The sequence below is a fragment of the Hyperolius riggenbachi genome, chromosome 1, assembly GCF_040937935.1.
Source record: "Hyperolius riggenbachi isolate aHypRig1 chromosome 1, aHypRig1.pri, whole genome shotgun sequence".
Classification (NCBI taxonomy): Eukaryota; Metazoa; Chordata; class Amphibia; order Anura; family Hyperoliidae; genus Hyperolius; species Hyperolius riggenbachi.
In genome coordinates this window covers 414119310-414141253 of record NC_090646.1, presented here as the reverse complement: position 1 = coordinate 414141253, position 21944 = coordinate 414119310, and the positions used below count along the sequence as shown (strand labels likewise).

The 21944-nt window shown below is 41.1% G+C and overlaps 1 protein-coding gene across 2 annotated transcripts in view; it reads left to right on the top strand.

The window, feature by feature from the left end:
- The window catches only part of APBA1 (amyloid beta precursor protein binding family A member 1), a 156234-nt gene extending 138668 nt beyond the window's left edge, over window positions 1-17566 (top strand). For both annotated transcript variants that reach the window (XM_068236229.1, XM_068236221.1), the window contains 5 exons: window positions 1955-2134; window positions 5869-6081; window positions 9251-9370; window positions 13177-13317; window positions 13501-17566. In XM_068236229.1, coding sequence (XP_068092330.1) covers window positions 1955-2134; window positions 5869-6081; window positions 9251-9370; window positions 13177-13317; window positions 13501-13572 — 726 coding nt within the window. In that variant the 3' untranslated portion in view covers window positions 13573-17566. The remainder of the gene's footprint in view (window positions 1-1954; window positions 2135-5868; window positions 6082-9250; window positions 9371-13176; window positions 13318-13500) is intronic.
- Window positions 17567-21944: the final 4378 nt, after the last annotated feature.

Below are 21944 nucleotides of genomic sequence, written 5' to 3'. Positions count from 1 at the left end.
TGCTGTTTTGGCAGTTGGAAACAGCTGTAAACAGCCCTTTCCCACAATGCAACAAGATTCACAGACAGGAAACTGCCAGGAGTACCACGGTACTCAGCTTCTTGTGGGAGAAGTTTCACCACAATATCAGTCATACAGCGCCCCCTGATGGTCTGTTTGTGAAAAGCTACTGATTGGGATTAAGTTCAATTCTTTGTCTGAGTTTCTCTTTAAGGTGCATACGCACGCACTACTGTAAGGAACGACGGGTCCGTCAGACCCTCCCGCTGGGCGGGCGTTCTGCTGACAGTAGAGCGTGTGTACAGTCTGTCGGCAGACTGATAAGGCTGTTTCTGAACGAGTATTTGGTGAATCTGTCTGTGTGCCCCATCATGCATTGTTGTTGCTGTGGCTGGATAGTGTACTGGTTAAGGGCCTCTGACACAGGAGACCAGGGTTAAAATCTTCAGTAAGCCTGCACCTATTCAGTGAGGAGACCTTGGGCAAGATTCGCTAACACTGCTACTGTCTATAGAACGTGCCCTAGTGGCTGCAGCTTTGGTGCTTTGAGTCCGTCAGGAGAAAAAAAAGCGCGTTATAAATGTTGTCTTCAAACTACTTCCTCTGCAGCGTTTTCTCTGATTTTCCTGCGTTATGTTTCACATCGTGTCGCGTGGCAGTTGCACGCATCAACAATTTCAGGTCACACATACTCAAGGATATGGTCTCACCTGAAATTGGGAGTCACGGGACCTGATGAGTATGAAAACGTAATCCTTTTGCATGTGATTCTTCTACTGGTACTGTGATTTGCATATGGCTACGTGCATTTCTGCATGGTGTTGCACTTTCACTTGTGATGAGTGTATTGCAAGCTAAGGGTGACCTAGAGATATCCTTCTTGTGCTTGATAATTTTCCCAAGTGTGTGCTCTGAGTGTCTCCTCCAGCTGGGTACATAAGCATGAAATGATAGCTGCTGTGTTTGTAATGAGCCCTGGGTGTCACAAGAGAGGAAGCTGAAAGAAGGGGGAATTGTCAGCACAAAGACTGTACACAGCGGTACCAATCTGACATTTTTTTGACTGATACTGGATTGTGTACACACCCTAGATTTTATCTCCTGAAACAACAATTTGTGATCATTGCAGATGAAAGTCTAGTGTGAGTACAGATATCCTCTTACTTAGGTGGCCTGCCCTTCATCAGTCTGCTGAGTTGCATTCTACTTGGTCAACTGCTGTTGCAGTTCCCGCTCTGAGTTACACCTCTTTGCTTACTCCCCCTCCATAGAGCCAAATTAATCCATGCCATGCACTGATGAGGATCAAACAATCCGAAACAGTCTGTATGCATGTTGGATTATTCTGGCTCTGTACAAATTAACAAGCTGACACATCATTGCATTCCAGCGGTTCTGGAGGTGTGTTTAGCTTCTAAGGGTACAATGGTTAATTTGCATATATTCTGCAGTGATGCACTGGGAGACATCTCAAGCTCACTCCAACCTGAATCATCGCAAATTCTTTCTGTTTTAAGAAAGCAAACTTTTGTTTTTCCTCTTCATAGGACTCAATGGGCTGCTTTGCAGAGAGCTGAGCAGCCATCTTTGCAGTTAAAAGGGAAGTCATTTGTGTCCTGACATGATCACAAAACATTGTTTCATGCAACATTAATTTTAGAATTTTAGATCTGTACATAACTTGAGCCTATGAAGAGACTTTCCATCCTCCCGCACAAAATAGCAGTCAAATTGCTCATTGCTGGATGAGAATAATTAGAAAGCCCTAAACTAAGGAGTATGCGTGTGCTTTGTTACAGGGTCATCAGGAACAAGCCACTGCAGCTTGTAGTGTTTCATTTAGATCTTCTATATATACCTGTATATTGCTGTATCTTCATATGATGCTTCATTTGCCTCATCCTGCAGTAACATTACTGACAAGGTTACTTTTACTCTCTCATTTTTTTCCCAGGCTCAGCTCATTGCTCAGTCTATAGGTCAGGCATTCAGTGTTGCTTACCAGGAATTCCTTAGAGCAAATGGTATAAACCCAGAAGATCTGAGCCAGAAGGAATACAGCGATTTACTGAACACCCAGGATATGTATAATGATGACCTCATCCATTTCTCCAAGTCTGAGAACTGCAAAGATGTAAGTGTTCTGCTCCAGCGCATAACTTAACTGCTATGCATATTACATATTCTTGCATTGCTTGGTTTTGAAGACTATCTTAAATATCATGTTCTTTTCAAGTATACATCTCCTTCAGTATGCCCGTGATGGTTTTTGCTTATCCAGGTCATGATCTATTCAGAATAAGTCTCTCTTGACTTCTGCCTCATTTGAGTTGGTAGTCCAATATCTTCTAGATTTCGTGTCCATATAGATGCAGAGTGAAAATGTGTCTGCATACCCTCATCATTTTAGTGACTTGAACAGACATTGCCATGCCCTCATCATTTTAGTGACTTGAACATACTTGGGTGGTACGATGCAAATATTCTGGGTTTGCATGCAAAGTGCGTACAGCGTAGAATTCAGCCAAGTGATCCGTTGACTAAATTCTCAGCTGCATACAATTTGTGTGCAAACCTGAAATATTTCATTTTTTATCGCTTTCTCTACCCATTATATTCATTATGAAGGTTGTAATTATTTACATGGCAGAAAGTGGGATTTGTTATTAAAATGTCTAGTGTAATGATGTAAAATAGCATTATATGTTAATGATAAATCATAAGCCCCATCTTTTTATTAGGGATACAATTGCTCTTTTCATAGGTTTGGCAAACCAGTTGTCCTCTGTACACACCTTGTATTTCTCCAGTGAGGGTCTCTTTCTAGGCATCTGACTCTGAACCTGGTTATGATTCAACCACTAATGGGTGACACTGGAGATTTGCTCATGCAGGGCATAACATCTAAAGTGTCTCCTGGTTTTTACTAGAGCATCCAGGAAGGGATGCTTATTAAGCTGGCCACTAACGGTCCAATTTCTAGCGAAAAATCGTTCGAGCGATCAGAAATTCTGATCGGATTGGTTGTAAATAATCTCCATTGGTGGACACAATCGATTATGAACGAGTGAAAAAAATGTCGCCCGAATGAATTTTCGTCGAACGAAAATTTGGATTTTCTTGGTGGTCGTGATAGATAGGAAGCAATGATTGGTTAGTTGATGGTGTAGTGAACGATTTTTCGTCCGATCAGAATTTCTGATCGCTCGAACGATTTTTCGCTAGAAATTGGACCGTTAGTGGCCACCTTTAGTGGAAATCAGGCTCTGCTACTGCTAAGTATTACCACACTACAATCACTGTCACTATGGAAGACTCCATGCAGCCTAGTGAAGAAGCAACACTGTAGGCAAACTGAGGTTTGGCCATGCACTATTCAGAGGAAGTCACATGCACAGGACAGGGCTGGTCTGGGAGATCCAGTAAATAGTGTAACAGACCTGCAGAGTTAGCTCTCCTATGTCACATGCATAGACAACTTGTCTGCAATTTAGACCTAGACATTTTGGTGACTGACATAAGGGAACTGAGTTAAGTTGGCCATACACTATTTGATAACGAAAATATTATCCTCATTACTATTTTGATCGATACTTCAGTCAATGCCTACATCAAGAATCTGCCTGTCATCATCCGTAAGGACACCACACACTGGTATCGCTTCAATATCGCAATTGACTTGATTATTCAGTTTAAACTAACATGCACATGAATTTGTATAGCTACAGTAAGTCAAAATCATACCGGTAGACATCAGACTATAAAAAACAGGAATCTTTTGTATCATTTCCCTTAGATTGATACTAACAACATTGAACTAGAATACCTTTTCATACAGTAATTGGACCTCCCACTTTGTCAACTAGATCACAAGCAAGTGATGACCGACTACAAAATCAACATTTCAGTCCTTTCTAAAAGGAAACTTGAGAAGAAAGAATCGGCAGCATGTATACTGACTTGGGGTTTCCTCCAGCTCCATGGGCTCCCTCACCGTCCTCTCAGGTGACTCCGTTGTTCTGTAGTCTACGCTGGTAACACAGTCCCAGTTGTCAGTAAGGCTGCATTGCAAATGCCCAGCCATGCGTGCTCCCCCATCGCACTCTTGTTGCTGGGAGCATTCTGCATCTGCACAGTACTACCTGCGCAGGTGCACAATGCTCCCAGTGATCTGGGTGCAAGTGGCCGGGCCACGCATGCACAGTGCAGCTTGACTGATGTGACTGGGACTCTGTTACCGCTGAAGTTTGCAGAACAGAGCCACCTGAAGCCCAGAACAGAGCCCACGAAGCACATGGGGCTCCTCTCAGGTACACTTTAAGATCATAAAAAGTTGGTGTCTCACTGCGCCTCAATGATAGTACATTTGATGCTTCAAATAAATGATTTTTATTAAAACTTGTACATAATAATGATAGATAATAGAGAAAATATCTCCCAAGCTATTACTGAGATCAGCTGACCTCACCACACTGCATACCTTCATGCACACTACTCCATTCACGACCTGGATTGTTAGTTCTCCCCACGAAAAGCCAGCTGGTACCGCCCGTTATCGTGTAGGGAACCGTACCCCAAATGCGTTTGGATATAAGCTGCAAAAATAGAGATTTTCTCTATTATCTATCATTATTATGTACAAGTTTTAAGAAAAATCATTTATTTGAAGCATCAAATGTACTATCATTGAGGCGCAGTGAGACACCAACTTTTTATGTTCCTATTCCGATGAGGTTTTGAGCAAACCCCATAGCCCTCTCTGCAGCCCACATCATTATCAATATAAAACGCCACAGCCAATCTAATTTAATCTGTCCATTTGACACTTTAAGATCAGTTTAGTCACTCAACAGCAATACAAAAAGTGAATATCTAAATGTACGTAGGAAGCGTCTTTGATTTGTAATTTATGTAATATATATTTGTAATATATATGCGCTTAAAAAAAATGTGTTTCTTGTAATTTTAATAATTGTTTACACCACGTAAACAATTATTAAAATTACAAGAAACACATTTTTTTTTAAGTAGGGAAGGGTTTAAATCGGTCTTATTCTTCTGTAAGTGTTCCTCAACTTACCAGTAACAGAGCGGTAAAAGAAATAAAGTACAGCAATAAAAACATGACTTCTAACTTTTCTACCGTTTACAAATATATATATTTTTTTTTTATTCGGTCACGGGTTTTCACATATTTACCTCTTTTTGTTTGAATTAGAAATGAGGAAAATTATCCGAAGTGGGAACACTGACTGCCATAAAAGCCTAAAAATATTTCTTTTCCCTCTGTGGTCCAAAATAGGATGTATTTATTGACTAAAAACAATGTAATGTACAGTAGAGTCTTGGTTATTAGACACTGAAAGGGATTGGCTGATGCTGAATAAGTGTGCGTTCTGGTTGCTTGAGACTCCACGTTAAAAATAGACCTAGCTAACACTGTACTATGCTCCTCTATATACATACCATGAACTCCGTATTAAATGTTAAAATACCGTAATTAAAAGTATATAATAGCTTTGGGGGAACTGTGGAACCCAGTCTGTAAGCACAGCAGAGCCCACAAACAACTGTGAGTACTGCCGACTGCTGGTTGGTTGAGCCTGCTGGTTAGTTGAATTCCAGATAACAGGGACACTACTGTATTCAGTTCTGATTCTTTTTGTTTCTGTAATTTAGTCTACGGATCAGAAGCCATTCAATGTGAAAAGTTTGCAAATAAAGAAAATTAGGAGAGGGTTAACTATACTGAAATTGTTTCCCTAATTCTCCTTTGTATCATCAGGGCATCGAGATTGCCTGTCTGTATCATCTTTCTTGCATTCCTGTAACATCCATCCAAAGTATACAGGATTTTCTTTCTTTCAGGTGTTTATTGAGAAACAAAAGGGGGAAATCCTGGGAGTTGTAATCGTAGAGTCTGGCTGGGGTTCTATTCTGCCAACAGTTATTATTGCTAATATGATGCATGGAGGTCCTGCTGAGAAGTCAGGAAAACTGAATATCGGAGATCAAATCATGTCCATAAATGGCACCAGCTTAGTTGGATTACCGCTGTCCACCTGCCAGAGCATCATAAAGGTAAGCTGGATACAATTTCTTTTTAGAAGGGTCATTTTACACTAGAAAAAGTGCTTGGCAAAAAATATAAATGGAAAAGAGCAAAGGCTTATTGGTGTGTTTTATTTTATAAAGCAGTCGATATGAGTTAAACGGCTTAACTTTTATACCACCTTTTCCGTGGTTAAAGTGGACCTGAACTCTTGCACAGGACAGAAGGAAAACATACAGAAATGAACCCTTGAAGTTCTGAGTTCAGGTCCGCTTGCCTCTTAAACAAGCTTGTTTGCAGTGCATGCTGTAATTTTCCTTTTAAATGGATTCTCGTTAAAGTAGGTGCCTGAAATTGACCTAGTGACCTGCCAAGTCAGGTGCAGGTTTCCAGCTTATACAAGTGAGGAATAATTACAAGAGCAATGTTGGAAGACATTACAGTATTTGTTCACTTTACTACCAAAGCAAGAGATGCTGCTCAAATGCCTAATTTATTTAGGGTCTAATGGCACCTTGTACACATGATTTAGTCTTCAGCTGTCTAAAGCATTGTTGGTTATAACCATCAAATCTGCTTGATCTCTCCTTCCCCGAAACGACTCACTATTGACCTGGAAAAAGAGCTTCAAAAGACGTTTCATCTAAACAGTTTCGCACACACCGGTTATTAGATACTGTTGGTACAGACGCAGAATTGCAGACACAATAACAGGACAGAGACAACTTTTTTTTAATATTGGTTTTGTACATAACCTCAATGAATTTTAAATGAAACCACGCAAATGCAGTTGAAGTGCAGGCTTCCAGCTTTAATTCAGTGGTTGAACAAAACTATTCATGCATAAAAATGTGAGGAAACAAAAACATTTTTTAACACAATCCATTAATTTTAGGGGCTCAAAAGTAATTGTAGAAATAAACTGGAGATAAAATGTTCATGTCTAATACTTGATTGAAAACCCTTAGCTGGCAATGACAGTCTCAAGTCTGGAACTCATGGGCATCACCAGATGCTGGGTTTCCTGCTTTTTAATGCTCTGCCAGCCCTTTACTGCAGCGGCTTTCAGTGGCTGTTTGTTTGTGGGGCCTTCTGTCCAAAGTTTAGTCTTCAACAAGTGAAATGCATGCTAAATTGGGTTAAGATCAGATGGCCCCTGGAATGAAGGGATTGCTAAAATGTATGCAATCATTTTGTTCACTACACTGAATTAAAGCTGAAAGTCTGCACCTCAGCTGCATTTGAGTTGTTCCATATAAAATTCATTGTGTTAATGTACAGAACCAAAATGAGAAAAAAGTTCTCTGTCCAAATATTTATGGACCTAACTGTACTGGAGTCCGACATGCCAGTATTATAAAATTGGATTGCAGACATCAAACCAACAAATGTTGATTCTGGTGATACCTTTAATGACTAGCTGTACATGGTTTATTGCAAGCTTTCAAAACGTTACGTTTCTTTTTCAGGCATTATACACAACTGGATCAAAACCAAGCTTGCAATAAACCATGTACAGTTAGTCATTAAAGGTATCACCGGAATCCACGTTGGTTGGTTTGATGTCTGCATTTCTGCTCCTCGACTAACACCGGACCACACTTCACTTGCTTCATAAAATTGGATGAAAATGATTTCTATTGCATTACTGACCAAGATCCTATTTTAAGACATAGTAGTATACATAATCGAACGCATTAAAGTCCAAGTTAACCCGACACTGAACAAAGTAAATTGTGAAAGCAGTCAGAGCGAGACATCTCCTGCCTGTTATTTCCTGTTAGCAAAGCTTAAGTCTTAAAGAGAACCCGAGGTGGGATTTACTTATGCTAGTGGGGCACAGAGGCTGGTTGTGCACACTAACACCAGCCTCTGTTGCCCCATGGTGTTCCTCCAAGACCCCCCTGCGCGCCGCTATACCCCCCGCAGTGCTGGCGATACGCAGCGTGTCGCCAGCACAATGTTTACCTTTGCCTGTCTGTTAGCGCCGCTCCCCCGTCTCCTCCGTATCGCCGCTACTCGCCCGCGTCCCTTCCCTCCCGCTGATTGGAGGGACGTGACGCGGGCGGGTAGCGCCGATACGGAGGAGGCGGGGGAGCGGTGCTAACAGACAGGCAGAGGTAAACATTGTGCTGGCGACACGCTGCGTATCGCCAGCACTGCGGGGGGTATAGCGGTGCGCAGGGGGGTCTTGGAGGAACACCATGGGGCAACAGAGGCTGGTGTTAGTGTGCACAACCAGCCTATGTGCCCCACTAGCATAAGTAAATCCCACCTCGGGTTCTCTTTAAGCCTGGTACACTCCATGCAATTTCCAGTCAGATAGATGGGTCAAATAGTTCATTTCTGACAGGTCCGATCTGATTTCTGATAGTTTTTCTGAATAATTTGCATAGAAGTGATCAGAAAAGCGATCAATCGGAAATTATCTATCGACCCATCTATCTGATGGGAAATTGCATTGTGTATCAGGCCTTAGAATTGTGCATACTTACTTTTCCTACCTTCTCATGTAGACACATGGGTCCTTTTGCAATTCTCTTTTTCACCAAGTTTTCTCCTAGGAGATAATTTTACATCTTCTGTTTAAAATAATTTTTCAGCACTTTGCAATTAAAAAAAATAACAAAAGTAGGTGAAAAAGTAAAGTCAAAATTATTCTAAGTATTTTCTCGCTTGCTGGTGGCTTAAAAGGCATTTTACTGATAAGATGTTATTATTTGAGCTTTCAGGTAACCTTATACAGGTGATCCTAAACCAGTTAGTCAAACAATAGATTATTAGCAATAATCAGAATACCTCCTTGATTAATTTTAAATTACTGCATAGCTACAGTAGTTTTGTTATACTTGTTTCAGTTGAAAGCTATGCATTCTGCTGACAGATCTGCCCCGAGACCGACAGAAATTTGTTGTTTTAACTTGATATGTGGAATAAATAGGAAGTTTGTTAATCCGTACGATATAGGAGTAAGGACGACGACATCATTGTGATTGAATCTGCTGATAGACTGGGCCCAAGTACGGTCACGCTTTAAAGTTTAAAGTCTTTGAGATATTGGAGAAAAGCTGTTTCAGGCATCTGTATTTGTACTCTGCATCAGATATATATATTTGTTTTGGTTCCTGATATAAAGAAGTAAATTGTCATATGTCACTGATTTACCTTTCCTTTTTGACATACTTTTCTTTATAACAGGGCTTGAAGAACCAGTCTCGAGTGAAGCTGAACATTGTTAGATGTCCTCCAGTTACCACTGTCTTAATCAGGAGACCTGACCTTAGGTACCAGCTTGGATTCAGTGTGCAGAATGGCATTGTAAGTGACTGAACGTAAATTTGAAAATAAATGTTTGGAAGAAATAGTTGTATTGCGTATGTCAACAGAATCAATGTCTAGTTCCTATCATTGAAACCAGGAAAGTATTTGACTGGTGAATTAGGAACCTCCTGGAACAGAAATGAAGACCGCAAGAGCCAAGGAAATAAAACAAATAGTGCTTGAAGTGCTCACAGACAGTTACCCAACAGTTGGAGCGGTTTAGGGCCTGTTTGCATTACATGCAGTGCAATGCGGCTACATAGCTGCATTGCACCGCAAATGTCCTGAAACCAATGCATGGCAATGGAACAGTTTCCATTGCGTGCGGAGCGTTCCTAAATTCTCGCACAGCCGCATCCGCCCGCCCTCCCCTCCATACACTTCCGCATCTCCCGATGCGGAAGTGACGCAAACTGCAGCGGACGTTATGCAATGCGACAAGGTAGCCGCATTCGCATCACTATGACAATGTAAAAAGGCCCTTACCTAAACTGTAGGTGACTGGATATCCACTAGGAAGTGCATGACAATGCACTTAATTTTGAAACAACTGAACCTGGAAAAAAAAAATACTAACTCCAAACTGGCGGGATGGGACTGAAATGGCTGAACCGAACTGACTGAAAAGGACTGATGAGACAGGATTAGCAGGACACTACTAACACTGACTGGACTAACAGGGCAAGACTGACTGGGCAAACTGACAGGGCAGGAGTAATTGGGTAAACCGACAGGCAGTGCAGTTTCTAGGCTAAAATGCACCCAGGGTGAGTGTGTAAAAATTGCGCCCCTCCCCCAAGCCTCCCCCCCGGAGCAAGGTATGGGTGCCCGCAGTATAAGTTATCCAGGTCTAGTTGCACTTAGTATAGGTCCCCCCAGTATAGGTAGTCAAGAATAGGTACCCCAGTATAGGTAGCCAGGCATAGGTGAGCCAGTATAGTTGCCCCCGTTATAGGTTAGCCAGGTAGGTGCCTCCAGTATAGGTAGCCAGTATAGTTGCCCCCAGTATAGGTTAGATAGGCAGGCGCCCCCGGTATAACTTAGATAGGTAGGTGCCCCAGTACAGGTTAGCTAGGTGGGTGCCTCTAATATAGGTAGCCAGAATAATTGCCCCCAGCATAGGTTAGATAGGTAGATGCCACCAGTATAGGTTAGTTAGGTAGGTGCCTCCAATATAGGTAGCCAGTATAGTTGCCACCTGTATAGGCTAGCTAGGTAGGTGCCCCAATACAGGTTAGATAAGTGCCCCAGTATAGGTTCGATAGGTAGGTGCCCCCAGTATAGGTTAGATTAGGTAGGTACCCCCAGTATAGGTTAGATTAGGTAGCTGCCCCCAGTATAGGCTAGATTAGACAGGTGCCCCCCACTACAGGTTAGATTAGGTTGTTGCCCCTCAGTATAGGTTATATGGGTAGCTGCCCCCCAGTATAGGCTAGACTAGGTAGGTGCCCCCCAGTATAGGTTAGATTAGGCAGCTGCCCCCCAGTATAGGTTAGATAGGTAGCTGCCCCCCAGTATAGGTTAGATTAGGTAGCTGCCCCCCAGTATAGGTTAGATTAGGTAGGTGCCCCCCAGGATAGGTTAGATAGGTAGGTGCCCCCAGTATAGGTTAGATAGGTAGCTGCCCCCCATAATGGAGGGGGGGAGCCGGTGCCGCGGGGAGGGCAGCCCGACCTCTCCCTCCATTCCTCTCCCAGGCCGCCCTCCGTGCTTCCCCCTCAGATGCAGAGTGAGCAGGAAGCGCTCTATACAACTCACCTCCCTGCGTCCCAATCGCCGCTCTCTCTCGCCGCCGGTCTTTTCCTCTCTGCATAGATGCTGATACATACGCTGCTTCCGGCTAAACAGGAAGCAGCGTGTGTATCAGCGTGTATGCAGAGAGGAGACCAGCGGCGAGAGCGGCGATTGGAACGCAGGGAGGTGAGTTGTATACAGCGCTTCCTGTTCACTCTGCATCTGAGGGGGGAGCACGGAGGGCGGCCTGGGAGAGGAAGGGAGGGAGAGGCCCTCCCCGCGGCTCCGGCTCCCCCCTCCATTACAGCGCCCCCCCTCCCAACATCGCTCAGGGCGGCGGCACGCCCCGCACGGCCCTAGAAACGGGCATGCCGACAGGACTGGCTGAAACTGTGATCTCAGTCGCACAGGATAATGTGACTACTCGCCGCAGCTGCATGGACAAACGGCACTGAGAGCTGTTTGGACAGGGTTTAAATAACCCCCTTGACTTTAACTACGGCACAAAGAGAGGAAAGCTATGGCACATAGATGAAAAACTTTAAGTACAGTTCATTGTTTTCTGCTGTGAAACGTTGTCCTTCAGAAGTATAGATATTCCTTTTATAGGCGGACCCTTGCAATTTCCCATGAAGAAGAAGTCAATTTAAAGTAAACCTGTATCTTCTTAAATTGAAAAAATACGATACTTAGCTCAGGATGGGGAAGACTGGATTCTAAAGAGGCTTTCCTCGATCCTCAAACACTAACACCCCCCTCCCCCACAGCCCTGTTCACAAAAAGTGGCCTCCCTGTGCAGGTGCACTAGCACTATCCTGCTCGGGTTCTGGCGGACATAGCTGAGCCCAGTTGCGAGGACCCGATCTGACCCAGCATTTTTCCAAAGAAAGCCGAGCAAGATGGAGCTATTGCGCCAATGTCAGCTGCCAAGAATCATTCACAAGCTCTCTTTTGAGGGTCCCAGCACTGGAACGGGGCAGCTGAGGACGATGAGGGAAGCCTCTTTAGGATTCAAAGGCTTCCCTTCCTGAGGTGAGTACCCACTAGGGGCACGTTTTCTCACTACAGTTACACTTTAAATGATAGAGGTCTACATACAAAGATGTGGTGATTTGCTAACTGATTGCCACTGGTTACTATGGCAATTTAAACAACCAGACTGCCCCTTAAAGATGTGTGAACTTAAGAGCACTATGGCAAAAACTGATATTTAAAATGAATATGTACATACAATGTCAATTTAAGGCCTGGAACCCACTGCAAAACGCAATCGCTAATCGCAAGCATTTTGTATGAGCAGTTTGTAAGCGGTTTTTTTAGGGAGCGCTTTTAAAAAGTGTATCAATTTGCCAGCGGTTGTGTAGTTTTAAAGTCTGATTGGTCCATTAATTTTAATTTTGTTAGTGTGCAGGAAATTCAAAACGCCTGCAAAATCGCTCAGTGCGGGTTTTGATGAGCGATTACGCCAGCGATTACATAACATTGAAGCGCTAACGCTAACAAAATGTTGCATGTCCTGTGTTTGTGATTTTTATAATCGCAATCGCTCCACTGGAAGTTGCCCCATCCATTTACATTAGCTGAGCGTTTTTACAAAACGCTAGCCTTTTCAAACGCTCCCTAAACGGTCAAAAAATCTCCCTTGTGGGTTCCAGCCCTAAGAGTAAAATGCACTGTAAATGACTGTTTCTGTGTAGCTGTCGCTTAACAGTAAAGTGTTTATGATCGGAGTGTTCCTGTTAACAACAGGTTTTGGAGGGATCCTAAAGGTTGTATTTATTTAGTTGTTTGTTTTTTATATTTTACAAGCACTCGCTGGCAATCATTGGTTTATCTCCTATTAAAATTACCCTAAAATAGAGATTCAGAGCTACATTCACTTGATCATTGATCATAATGATTTCAAGTAAATGATAGATCAGCAACAGTTTTGGCATCACCTGAGAAGAGGGGCATTCCTCTTTTCTCCACAGATCTCTTCAGTTGAAGTAACTAAAGCCCATTGTGTCACTGATGTATTCTTTTTACAGTAGTTTGATCTTGCTTATATATTGAAGCCTGTTTTGCAGATCTGCAGCCTTATGCGAGGTGGCATCGCTGAGCGTGGAGGTGTGCGAGTGGGCCATCGCATCATTGAGATCAACGGACAGAGTGTTGTAGCAACGCCTCATGAGAAAATAGTACATATACTCTCCAATGCTGTTGGTGAGGTAATGAATGTAATATTTCAATTTCTAATTGAGTCGTTTATTTTCATTGTTATTATAAAGAACTGAAGAAACTGAAATGAGAAAACACAACCGGACTGTAAAAGATTTTAAATATAGACTTGTAAACGGTTTTCTTACTGTTATTTTACGCGATGTTCATTTTTTACTTTTTATCTTTAACAGATACACATGAAGACCATGCCAGCAGCCATGTACCGACTGCTGACCGCACAGGAACAACCAGTTTACATCTGACAAGCTGTCACTTCACAGCATGCATGGAGCACAGTTCTCCTCAACTGTGGTTGTGTTCATAGTGCTGCATCTAGGAATTACGTCTTTACTTCAGCACACATTTTTATGTTCTCATTCTTTATAACATGGCTATTTTTCAGAAAGGCACTACACATTTGAAGGCCTGAGTTACGGGCATCACTTGACTACTTAGATTCCATTTTAGGAAGGCACCTTACTGCCCATGTGGACCACTTTGTGACCTAGAATGCATCCTGCTTAAAGGCTGGGTGATGAGAAGTCACTTCAGTGAAGGTCAAGCTTCCACTAACACTGCTATTGCCCACTCCTCTCATGCACTTACTTCTGACCTTCAAATCTGGCCAGTACTTACGTCTTAAGGAAGAGCCTTCATGCATGTGTCACAGTTATAAAGTAGCAGGACTGACTCTTAGATACAACTCTGGAAGTTGTGCATGAAACTCTAGGTTGCCTTGGATCTTCAAATTATACTATGTGTGCTTCTGTTGTGTTCACTGTAGCAAAGCACTTTTGAAACTTAAAAATCCTTCATCGCTAAGTGGTTAAACAAAAGGCAGTGTGCAATTGGCACATATTCTATGATCCGGCTGAGTTGTCACCAACAATTCTTTATTATTAAAAGTACTGTTTTCCTACAATGTATACATACAGTACATTGGAATACTAGTCAGTTATTATTTCCCTATGATCACTGAGCAGGCAGTACTGCTAAATAATAATTTAGTGGCTTGCATACACTCATTCATTTGATTCATACTAGATTGAAATGTGAGATATTACCAAGACGATTATACGGAAGTCATTTACCGGTCTTTCTTTACAGAAAAGTACCATGTTCTTCCTACTTCTTTGTTCCTTAGGTGTTAAATCCTTACAGTAAGCTGTGTTACTTGTTTTACATTCATACCTGGTATTTTGACTTGTTACATTAGCATGCTTCAAAAACTGCTCATTGGAACAAAATGTAAAGTTCTGTATACTAGAGGAACATTTTATCAACAGTAGTCCAGTCGATCATATATCCACTTTCAGCTCTTGACTTCTGAAAGGTGATTCTTGATTGGTTGTTTGCACTTTTTCCAATATCTGATGGACCAAAGATAAAGTAAGATATTTGGGGATTTTTCACGCATTTGAAAAAAATATATATGTATTTTTTGCTTTCTTTGATTTGCTTGGTATTTTCTTTATAGCTACTTTCAAATCATTTTCACAATCTAGCCAATTTACGCTGCCCTAAAAACATGTAAAGTCTTATGTTACCTTTGAAGAAAGACATCATAGTCTGTGTTTACTCTGTTTACAGCATATTGATGATTCTCCATAGTTTACTGTTAGCCGTTATCAGTAGGAAATCTCAATATAATTGGAGCTGGTGTGGCGTGCATGTACTGTACAAATTGTAGCTTCCAGCTAACTTTGTTTACATCATTGAATACCAGGCATCTACAGGTGAAACTCGAGAAATGTGAATATTGTGCAAAAGTCCATTTACTTAATTCAACTTAAAAGGTGAAACTAATATATGAAATGAAATTGACTTATTACATGCAAAGCGAGATATTTCGAGCCTTTATTTCTTATAATGTTGATGGTTATAGCTTACTGCTTATGAAAACCCCCAATCAAAATCTCAGTCCATTAGAATATTGTGAAAAGGTTAAATATTCTACGCGTCAAAGTGTCAGGCTCTAATCAGCTAATTAATCCAAAATACCGGCTAAGGGTTCCTATTTCATATATTAGTTTCACCTTTTAACTTGAATTATTGAAATAAATGGACTTTTGCTCAATATTCTAATTTTTCCAGTTTTACCTGTAATCACTCTTACACAAGTGTGTTCTGTGCTTGTGGTACATGTATTTCAAGTGTTGGATATTCCGACCTGCGTCACTTCCGAAATGCGGGTCCCTACACTTTGCAGTGAATGAGGTAGTAGGGCATGTAGTCTCATTTGCATAGCGTGAACCTGTGTCCAAATTCTGTGAAGTAAAACAAATCTATGAAAACACTATACATATTGCCATAAAATGATTGTTCCATGTCTGACTTAACTATTATTTATTTTATTTTTTTGTATCAGTTTTTGCCAGTCTCCATGCTTTTGGAGTGAGACTTCAGTCTAAACTGAAACCTGGGGCACTCCTTCTTCCCTCACTAAGCGGCTGCTCCAATTGGCCAACCTTAGGTGGTGGTGGTGACAGAATTGGTGGCCACTGGTGTTTGATTAACTAAGTACAGCTGTACTGGAGACAAACTTGGACCTGGGATCTCATATGTAGAATGTATTTGTGCTTAATGCCTATGGCAGCTGATGAGATCTTATTTGATTTGCAAATCAGCACTGTAAAATGATAGTTGGACGAACATTTCAGGGGAACCAACAGCCATTATCCGAGAGGACACTAAATGCAGGAGACTGAAATAGACTTAAATATATATAACTAAAAATAGCTTATTTTTTTGATTTAATTAAAGCCTGCTTTTTGTATAATTTTAGCTAATCCTAATTTAGTTCCTTAAATGTATCGGTCATGCTGACATATTTACTGCTTGCAAGGTGAACGACTATGGAATGTATATACCCTTATACAGCAATACAGTATATAGTTATATGTAACATATCTGAAACGGAATGTTTCTAAATAAGGTTTATGTTCTGCTCTAAGTCGTTGCGGTTCCTCTTTAAGTAGATTTTTGGTACAGAATTGTTTTAGGGCAAATCTGTAGGTAGTTATGCTCCAGCTACTAAAGAAACTTGGGCTTTCTCATTGTATGTGCTTAGCCACTTACCCTGCTTATATCATATGGTACTATGACCAACTGCAGTTCCAGACATTGTCATATGGGTGACTGGTGTCAGTGTAAACCGCACCTCAGAAAAGCCCTATGTATGTATTTACTTTAAGTGGTTGCAGCAGAGCAGGCTCAAAAACTGGTCATAAATGTATGTCATTGCCAAACTGTATAGTACAGCAATGCTGCTGTTTCATCTTTGTTTTACCTCATACAGGTTCACTTTAATGCACAATGAAAATAGCTGGAGCAGAATGTACCATCAATGCACAGTATACACTGTGGAAGCACCAGTATCCAGCAGACATTTCAGCTCTAAGGATGTGATGAAGCAGCTCTTATGCCTATACTGATGTAACTTGTCCTTATTTAAAAGAATGTTTACACAGAATAAGATTTTAGCTCCTTAATTGTTTTGTACATACGTATAATTTGCTATGTACTTACATATAACTTGCTAGTCCATTTTATAGTGGCCCTGGCCCTCACGCATAGAGCAGGCTGCCATTGTGTTGGCTGAACCAGTATTCATTCTATTAGTTTGCTAAGAAGCAATCCTAGACGTCTGAATTTTCCTTAAAACTGGACAGACAGAAACTGGCTGCTCCACTGTATGTGGGACTCAGGTATAAATGAGCAGCTGCCCTGTGTGAAGTGGATTGGGTAAACAGTGTAACCATATTTGGTTTAGGGCACGCCTTCCAAGCTAACAGAGCAAAATTAATATTTATTTTGTGATGTACATATGTGTTTACTTGTATATCGGGGATGATTATGATTTGTGTGTGAGGATGGCTATTTAGCTTTTTTGGAAAACTGATGCAGCCTTGGAAAATATGAAGACATAGTCAGCTTATTTATTTATTTATTAGAACCTGTTTGGAAATATGAACGTTTTCTTTTTCACACTGGGGACTTGGAAAAGGTTATCTTCATGTTCTACAGCAAATCCTGTTAGCTGTGTTGTTTTAATTTAGCTATGCTGACCTGAAATTCACAGATATGTTTACTTAGGGATGCTGCAATAAATGTCTTAAATCGGAGTAATGTGCAGATCAAGCCCAGTATTTGTAACTACAAAGCTATATTTCCTGTAGTGGTTATAAAGCATTGGTTGGCTTCATTGTTAACGGCTGACAAGATCTTTATTCTTTGTTTACTACAGAACGGTGCTTAGGAGGAAGGGGGGGGGGGGGGGGGGGGAGATATAGATTTATCTATAGCCATCACACAACACTGGAATTCATGAAAAACACGTTTCATTTCCTTATTCTTCCTTTACAATAATAGAATGAGCTTTAGTCATATGCAGTATCCTAAATCCTATTTCTCAGTGGACTTATCCAGCGAGTCATAGCTGTGTATTTTGTCAGAAGAAATAAAGATTATTTAATTCAAATAATTATTACCTATTAAGCGAATGGTGCAATGATTTACCTGTTATAGTACGCATTGTGTTGCTGGTGATTTGATCCATTAGTTGGCACTTCTCTAATGGATTTGAAGATAGTGGCTGTGCAGAACAAGACACACTTCCATAAAGTCATAAATGTTCATCTAATAATCCTAATTTCTATGTGATTACACACTAATATTCAGCTGCTCTGTCCTTCATTTGTTGGACTTTCATTCCACAAGAAATAAGAGGCTGCTTTTCTTACTTAGTTCATTATGTCAACATGCACAGCTGCACATTGCAATTTCAGAAACAATAAAGTGAATACAGTTTTGTGCTATGTATGATATGACCTTAGTATTTGATATGCACTTTCAGCCTGTGGTAGTATGGATTTTTGTAAGAAGACTAACATACAGGGCCCGTTTTCAGGATCAAGTGTAATGGGGTTGCACTTAAAGGACAGGAGAACTTACAAATGTAAGTACACCAATCCATTTTGCCCCATAACTGTGGAAGGAAAGTCAATGGCGGTCCCTTTTCTGGGATCAATTATTCAGAGCCCATTCCTACTTTTTCTGTTGTGCAAGAATCGCAGACATTGCATAGAAAGTAATATCTATTACCAACTTCGCTAATGCAATATCACAGTGCAGTACACATTAAGGTGGCCATTAACTGTGCAATCCCGCAGCTGATAGTTTGTTTCCGATCAGTTACTGCAGTGATTTGGAAATGGTTAGTCATGTCTCCTAACCACCTAATGTCCGCTAACCAATCGGATTTTATGCATGGGATCAATCCGTAAAACTAATTCCAATAATCTAATCGAATTGCTTAGTAGGAATTTGGCCTTTAATTGGCACGATCGATTGTGATCGATTACGGCGGCAATCGGAAACGATTGATCGGCCGAGGTATTGTAACGTTAATGGGCACCTTTAATGTGAGGAATGGTGTCAGTGGTATGGCATTGAGTGTTGCAGTACACATGCCTGTGCTGAATAGTGTGAAAGTTCACTTCAATGAACATCATAGTTTGCAGCCTTCCTCTCTATTTGTAATGTTCCCCTGCTGTCCACCATTGGTTAAAGAGACTCTGTAACAAAATTTTGAGCCTTATTTTTTGTATTCTATAAGTTCCTATACCTGTTCTGATGTGGTCTGTCTTACTGCAACCTTTTCTAGTTGCACTGTCTCTGTAATAAATCTTATCTTCTTTCCTCTGTGGTGTCTGTCGGCAAGAGGCTGGAATGTGTGGAATATGCAGCACAGCTTGTCATTGGCAGAAGCTTACACACCCCCTCCAAGCTCTGCATGAATCCACACAGTAAGCTGTTCTCAGCCTATGATACTCTGGTTAGAAGCCAGTCATTTGTTTGTAAACACTGCCTAAAACTGTTAATTACAAGCCAGGATTGCAGCAGGGAGTGACAGAAACAGCACAGAGGGGCACAGGGGAACATAAGGAATAGAATGGTATGCTTTTTATTGTAAGAATATTAGAGTACAGATTATCTTTAATAATTGTTGGGCAATGACACTGTGATGCTTCTACATTGCAAGGTCTGCTCCCATCTACTGCTAAATAAACAGGGGCATTACAAGGAACTTTATACAGTAAATGCTATGGTCAGGCTGCTGGGAACACTTGTAGCCCAAAACAGATCGCAGATATGGGCCTGCCATTGAATTTCCATATGAATTGGAGGGCAAGTGGATAGGTGAACATGCATCTTTAAGTTCACTTATCCTTTAAAACAATAAGTAGATATTACCGGTAGTTTAAAATCCTTGCAATCCTCTAATACCCAGCCCTTCCACACTTCACCTAAGAAACCAGGAGATACTTATTGTGGGGTTTTCTTTTTCTTCTTTTTGTGCTGTCCATCAGGCACAGCTGAGTGTGTAAATTCTATCAGACATGTTACCAAATGAGTTGCCCTTCTGCAGAATTCCCAGGCTTAACAGGAACAAGTGGGCTTCTGAGGTTCTTTGAATTCAGGATGCTGCTTGAAGGGTTTGGAGCAGAGATACAGAAAGACCTTAAAGAGAACCCGAGGTGGGTTTGAAGAATATTATCTGCATACAGAGGCTGGATCTGCCTATACAGCCCAGCCTCTCTTGCTATCCCAAACCCCCCTAAGGTCCCCCTGCACTCTGCAATCCCTTATAAATCACAGCCACGCTGCTGACAAACAGCTTGTCAGAGCTGGCTGTGTTTATCTCTATAGTGTCAGTCTGCTGCTCTCCCCGCCTCCTGCAGAACTCCAGTCCCCGCCTGCATCCCTTCCCTCCCTGCTGATTGGAGGGAAGGGATGGGGGCAGGGACCGGAGCTATGCAGGAGGCGGGGGAGCAGCTGAGACTGACACTACAGATGTAAACACAGCCTCAAAGCATTGCTGTGATTTATGAGGGATTGCAGAGTGCAGGGGGACCTTAGGGGGGTTTGGGATAGCAACAGAGGCTGGACTGTATAGGCAGATCCAGCCTCTGTATGCAGATAACATTCTTTAAACACACCTCGGGTTCTCTTTAAAAGTTAAGATAACTATTAGTTCACAAAACTCTGTAGCCAGCAGCCATTTTTATTTTTTACAAACGTTTCTTTTTCAAGAACGTTAAAAGTGAAACTACGGTAATGCATTCATTCCTAACAGAATATTTTTTAGTGCACATGTGACAAGCCGGACCCTGAAGATCTAGTAATAAGCATAATAGCACCTATTATCAGGTAATCGTTTCAGTTTATGTAGTGTGATAGCATAAGCACAAGTATCACTGCATCCTCCCAGAAAAGCACAGTACTACAAGGGTCCTTTCCAACTGTGCACGTTACGTTGCAGTCGCAATGTGCGTTACATGTGCGGTGTGACTATGCAGTGATACAGTACAATGCAAGTATGCTTCACTGCCACGGTACACGCATGCATTACCCAGTTCCGTTGGAACCTGCTGCACTGCATTCAGTGTGGACGCCCCATAGGAATATCACTACATCGTGTTGCAATATTGTCTGCTGCGGCGCAACGGACACCATGTGTAAGGGCCCAACAATTACAATACTGCATCCTTCAGCCCACTATAAAATTAATGTTGCTATAGTTGTTCTACTTTTAGTGTATCTTTCTACACCTTTGTAACAATAAATTAAATACGCACAGGCATTGTCTTTACACATGTTGACTTCTATTTTGATTAGTTGTATTACTAGTAGGGCATTTTTACTTTTATTTTTTCTATTACCTATGTTCATGCAATTTTAAAATTTTATCTGACATTTGGATGGGTCAGCTAGTCTTTCAAGTTCTTTGCTGTCCTGCTTTTTTTTTTTTCTCCTTTTTTTTTTTTTTAAATTCTTATTTTTTTTCTTACTTGTACGAATTCACATTGGCGCCACCTGGCGGCCTTGTATAATACCTAGCAGAGTACTTAGGATATGCAGTTGTATTATTGTTCTGTAAAGAGGGTGGAATAGAAAATATTGTAAATCGCCAGGACAGTCTAGTAATGTATTTGTAACAATATCGTTCTTTGTAAATGGCAAACATAAAAAAATAAATAAAACAAAAAAATCAATGTGAGCCTGGAATGTTGATACTGCACATCTATTGAATGTAATTCCTCTGATGGCTTTGTCACAGGTTGCTGACTCCTTTTATCTGTGATGCAGCTGCAATGGTTCGATTGATTTGCAAGCTAATTTGTTGTGATGTACCTACTCTGCTATATATCTTTTATTTAACTGAGCGCTTGCTGATGTCTGTAACATTTGCAACAGCAACAATAGTAATAATAAAAGACAATGATGAGTACAAATTATAGTGTTGTCACGGTTTGTTATCCTTGTTGTATAAAGCACAAATAGTATGCTCTTCAACTGTGCGGGTGATTCTTTTTTTTCTTTTTTTTTTTTTTTATGCATTTGTAGGCTTGTGTTTTTTAGTTTTTCATGCTTTTGTACAGTGTTGTTTTTTGTTGTTGTTGTTTTTACTGAATTTCAATAGTTCAGCAAATTATAGTCCATTCCTTCAGAAAAGGAAGTTAATTTAAAATGCCTACATACCTGGGGACATTTCAAGCTTCATAAACCGGCTAGAAGGAGGATTAAGAAGATTGTTCTGCAAGGTATTGGCCAAGAATCCAGGGTATGTGCA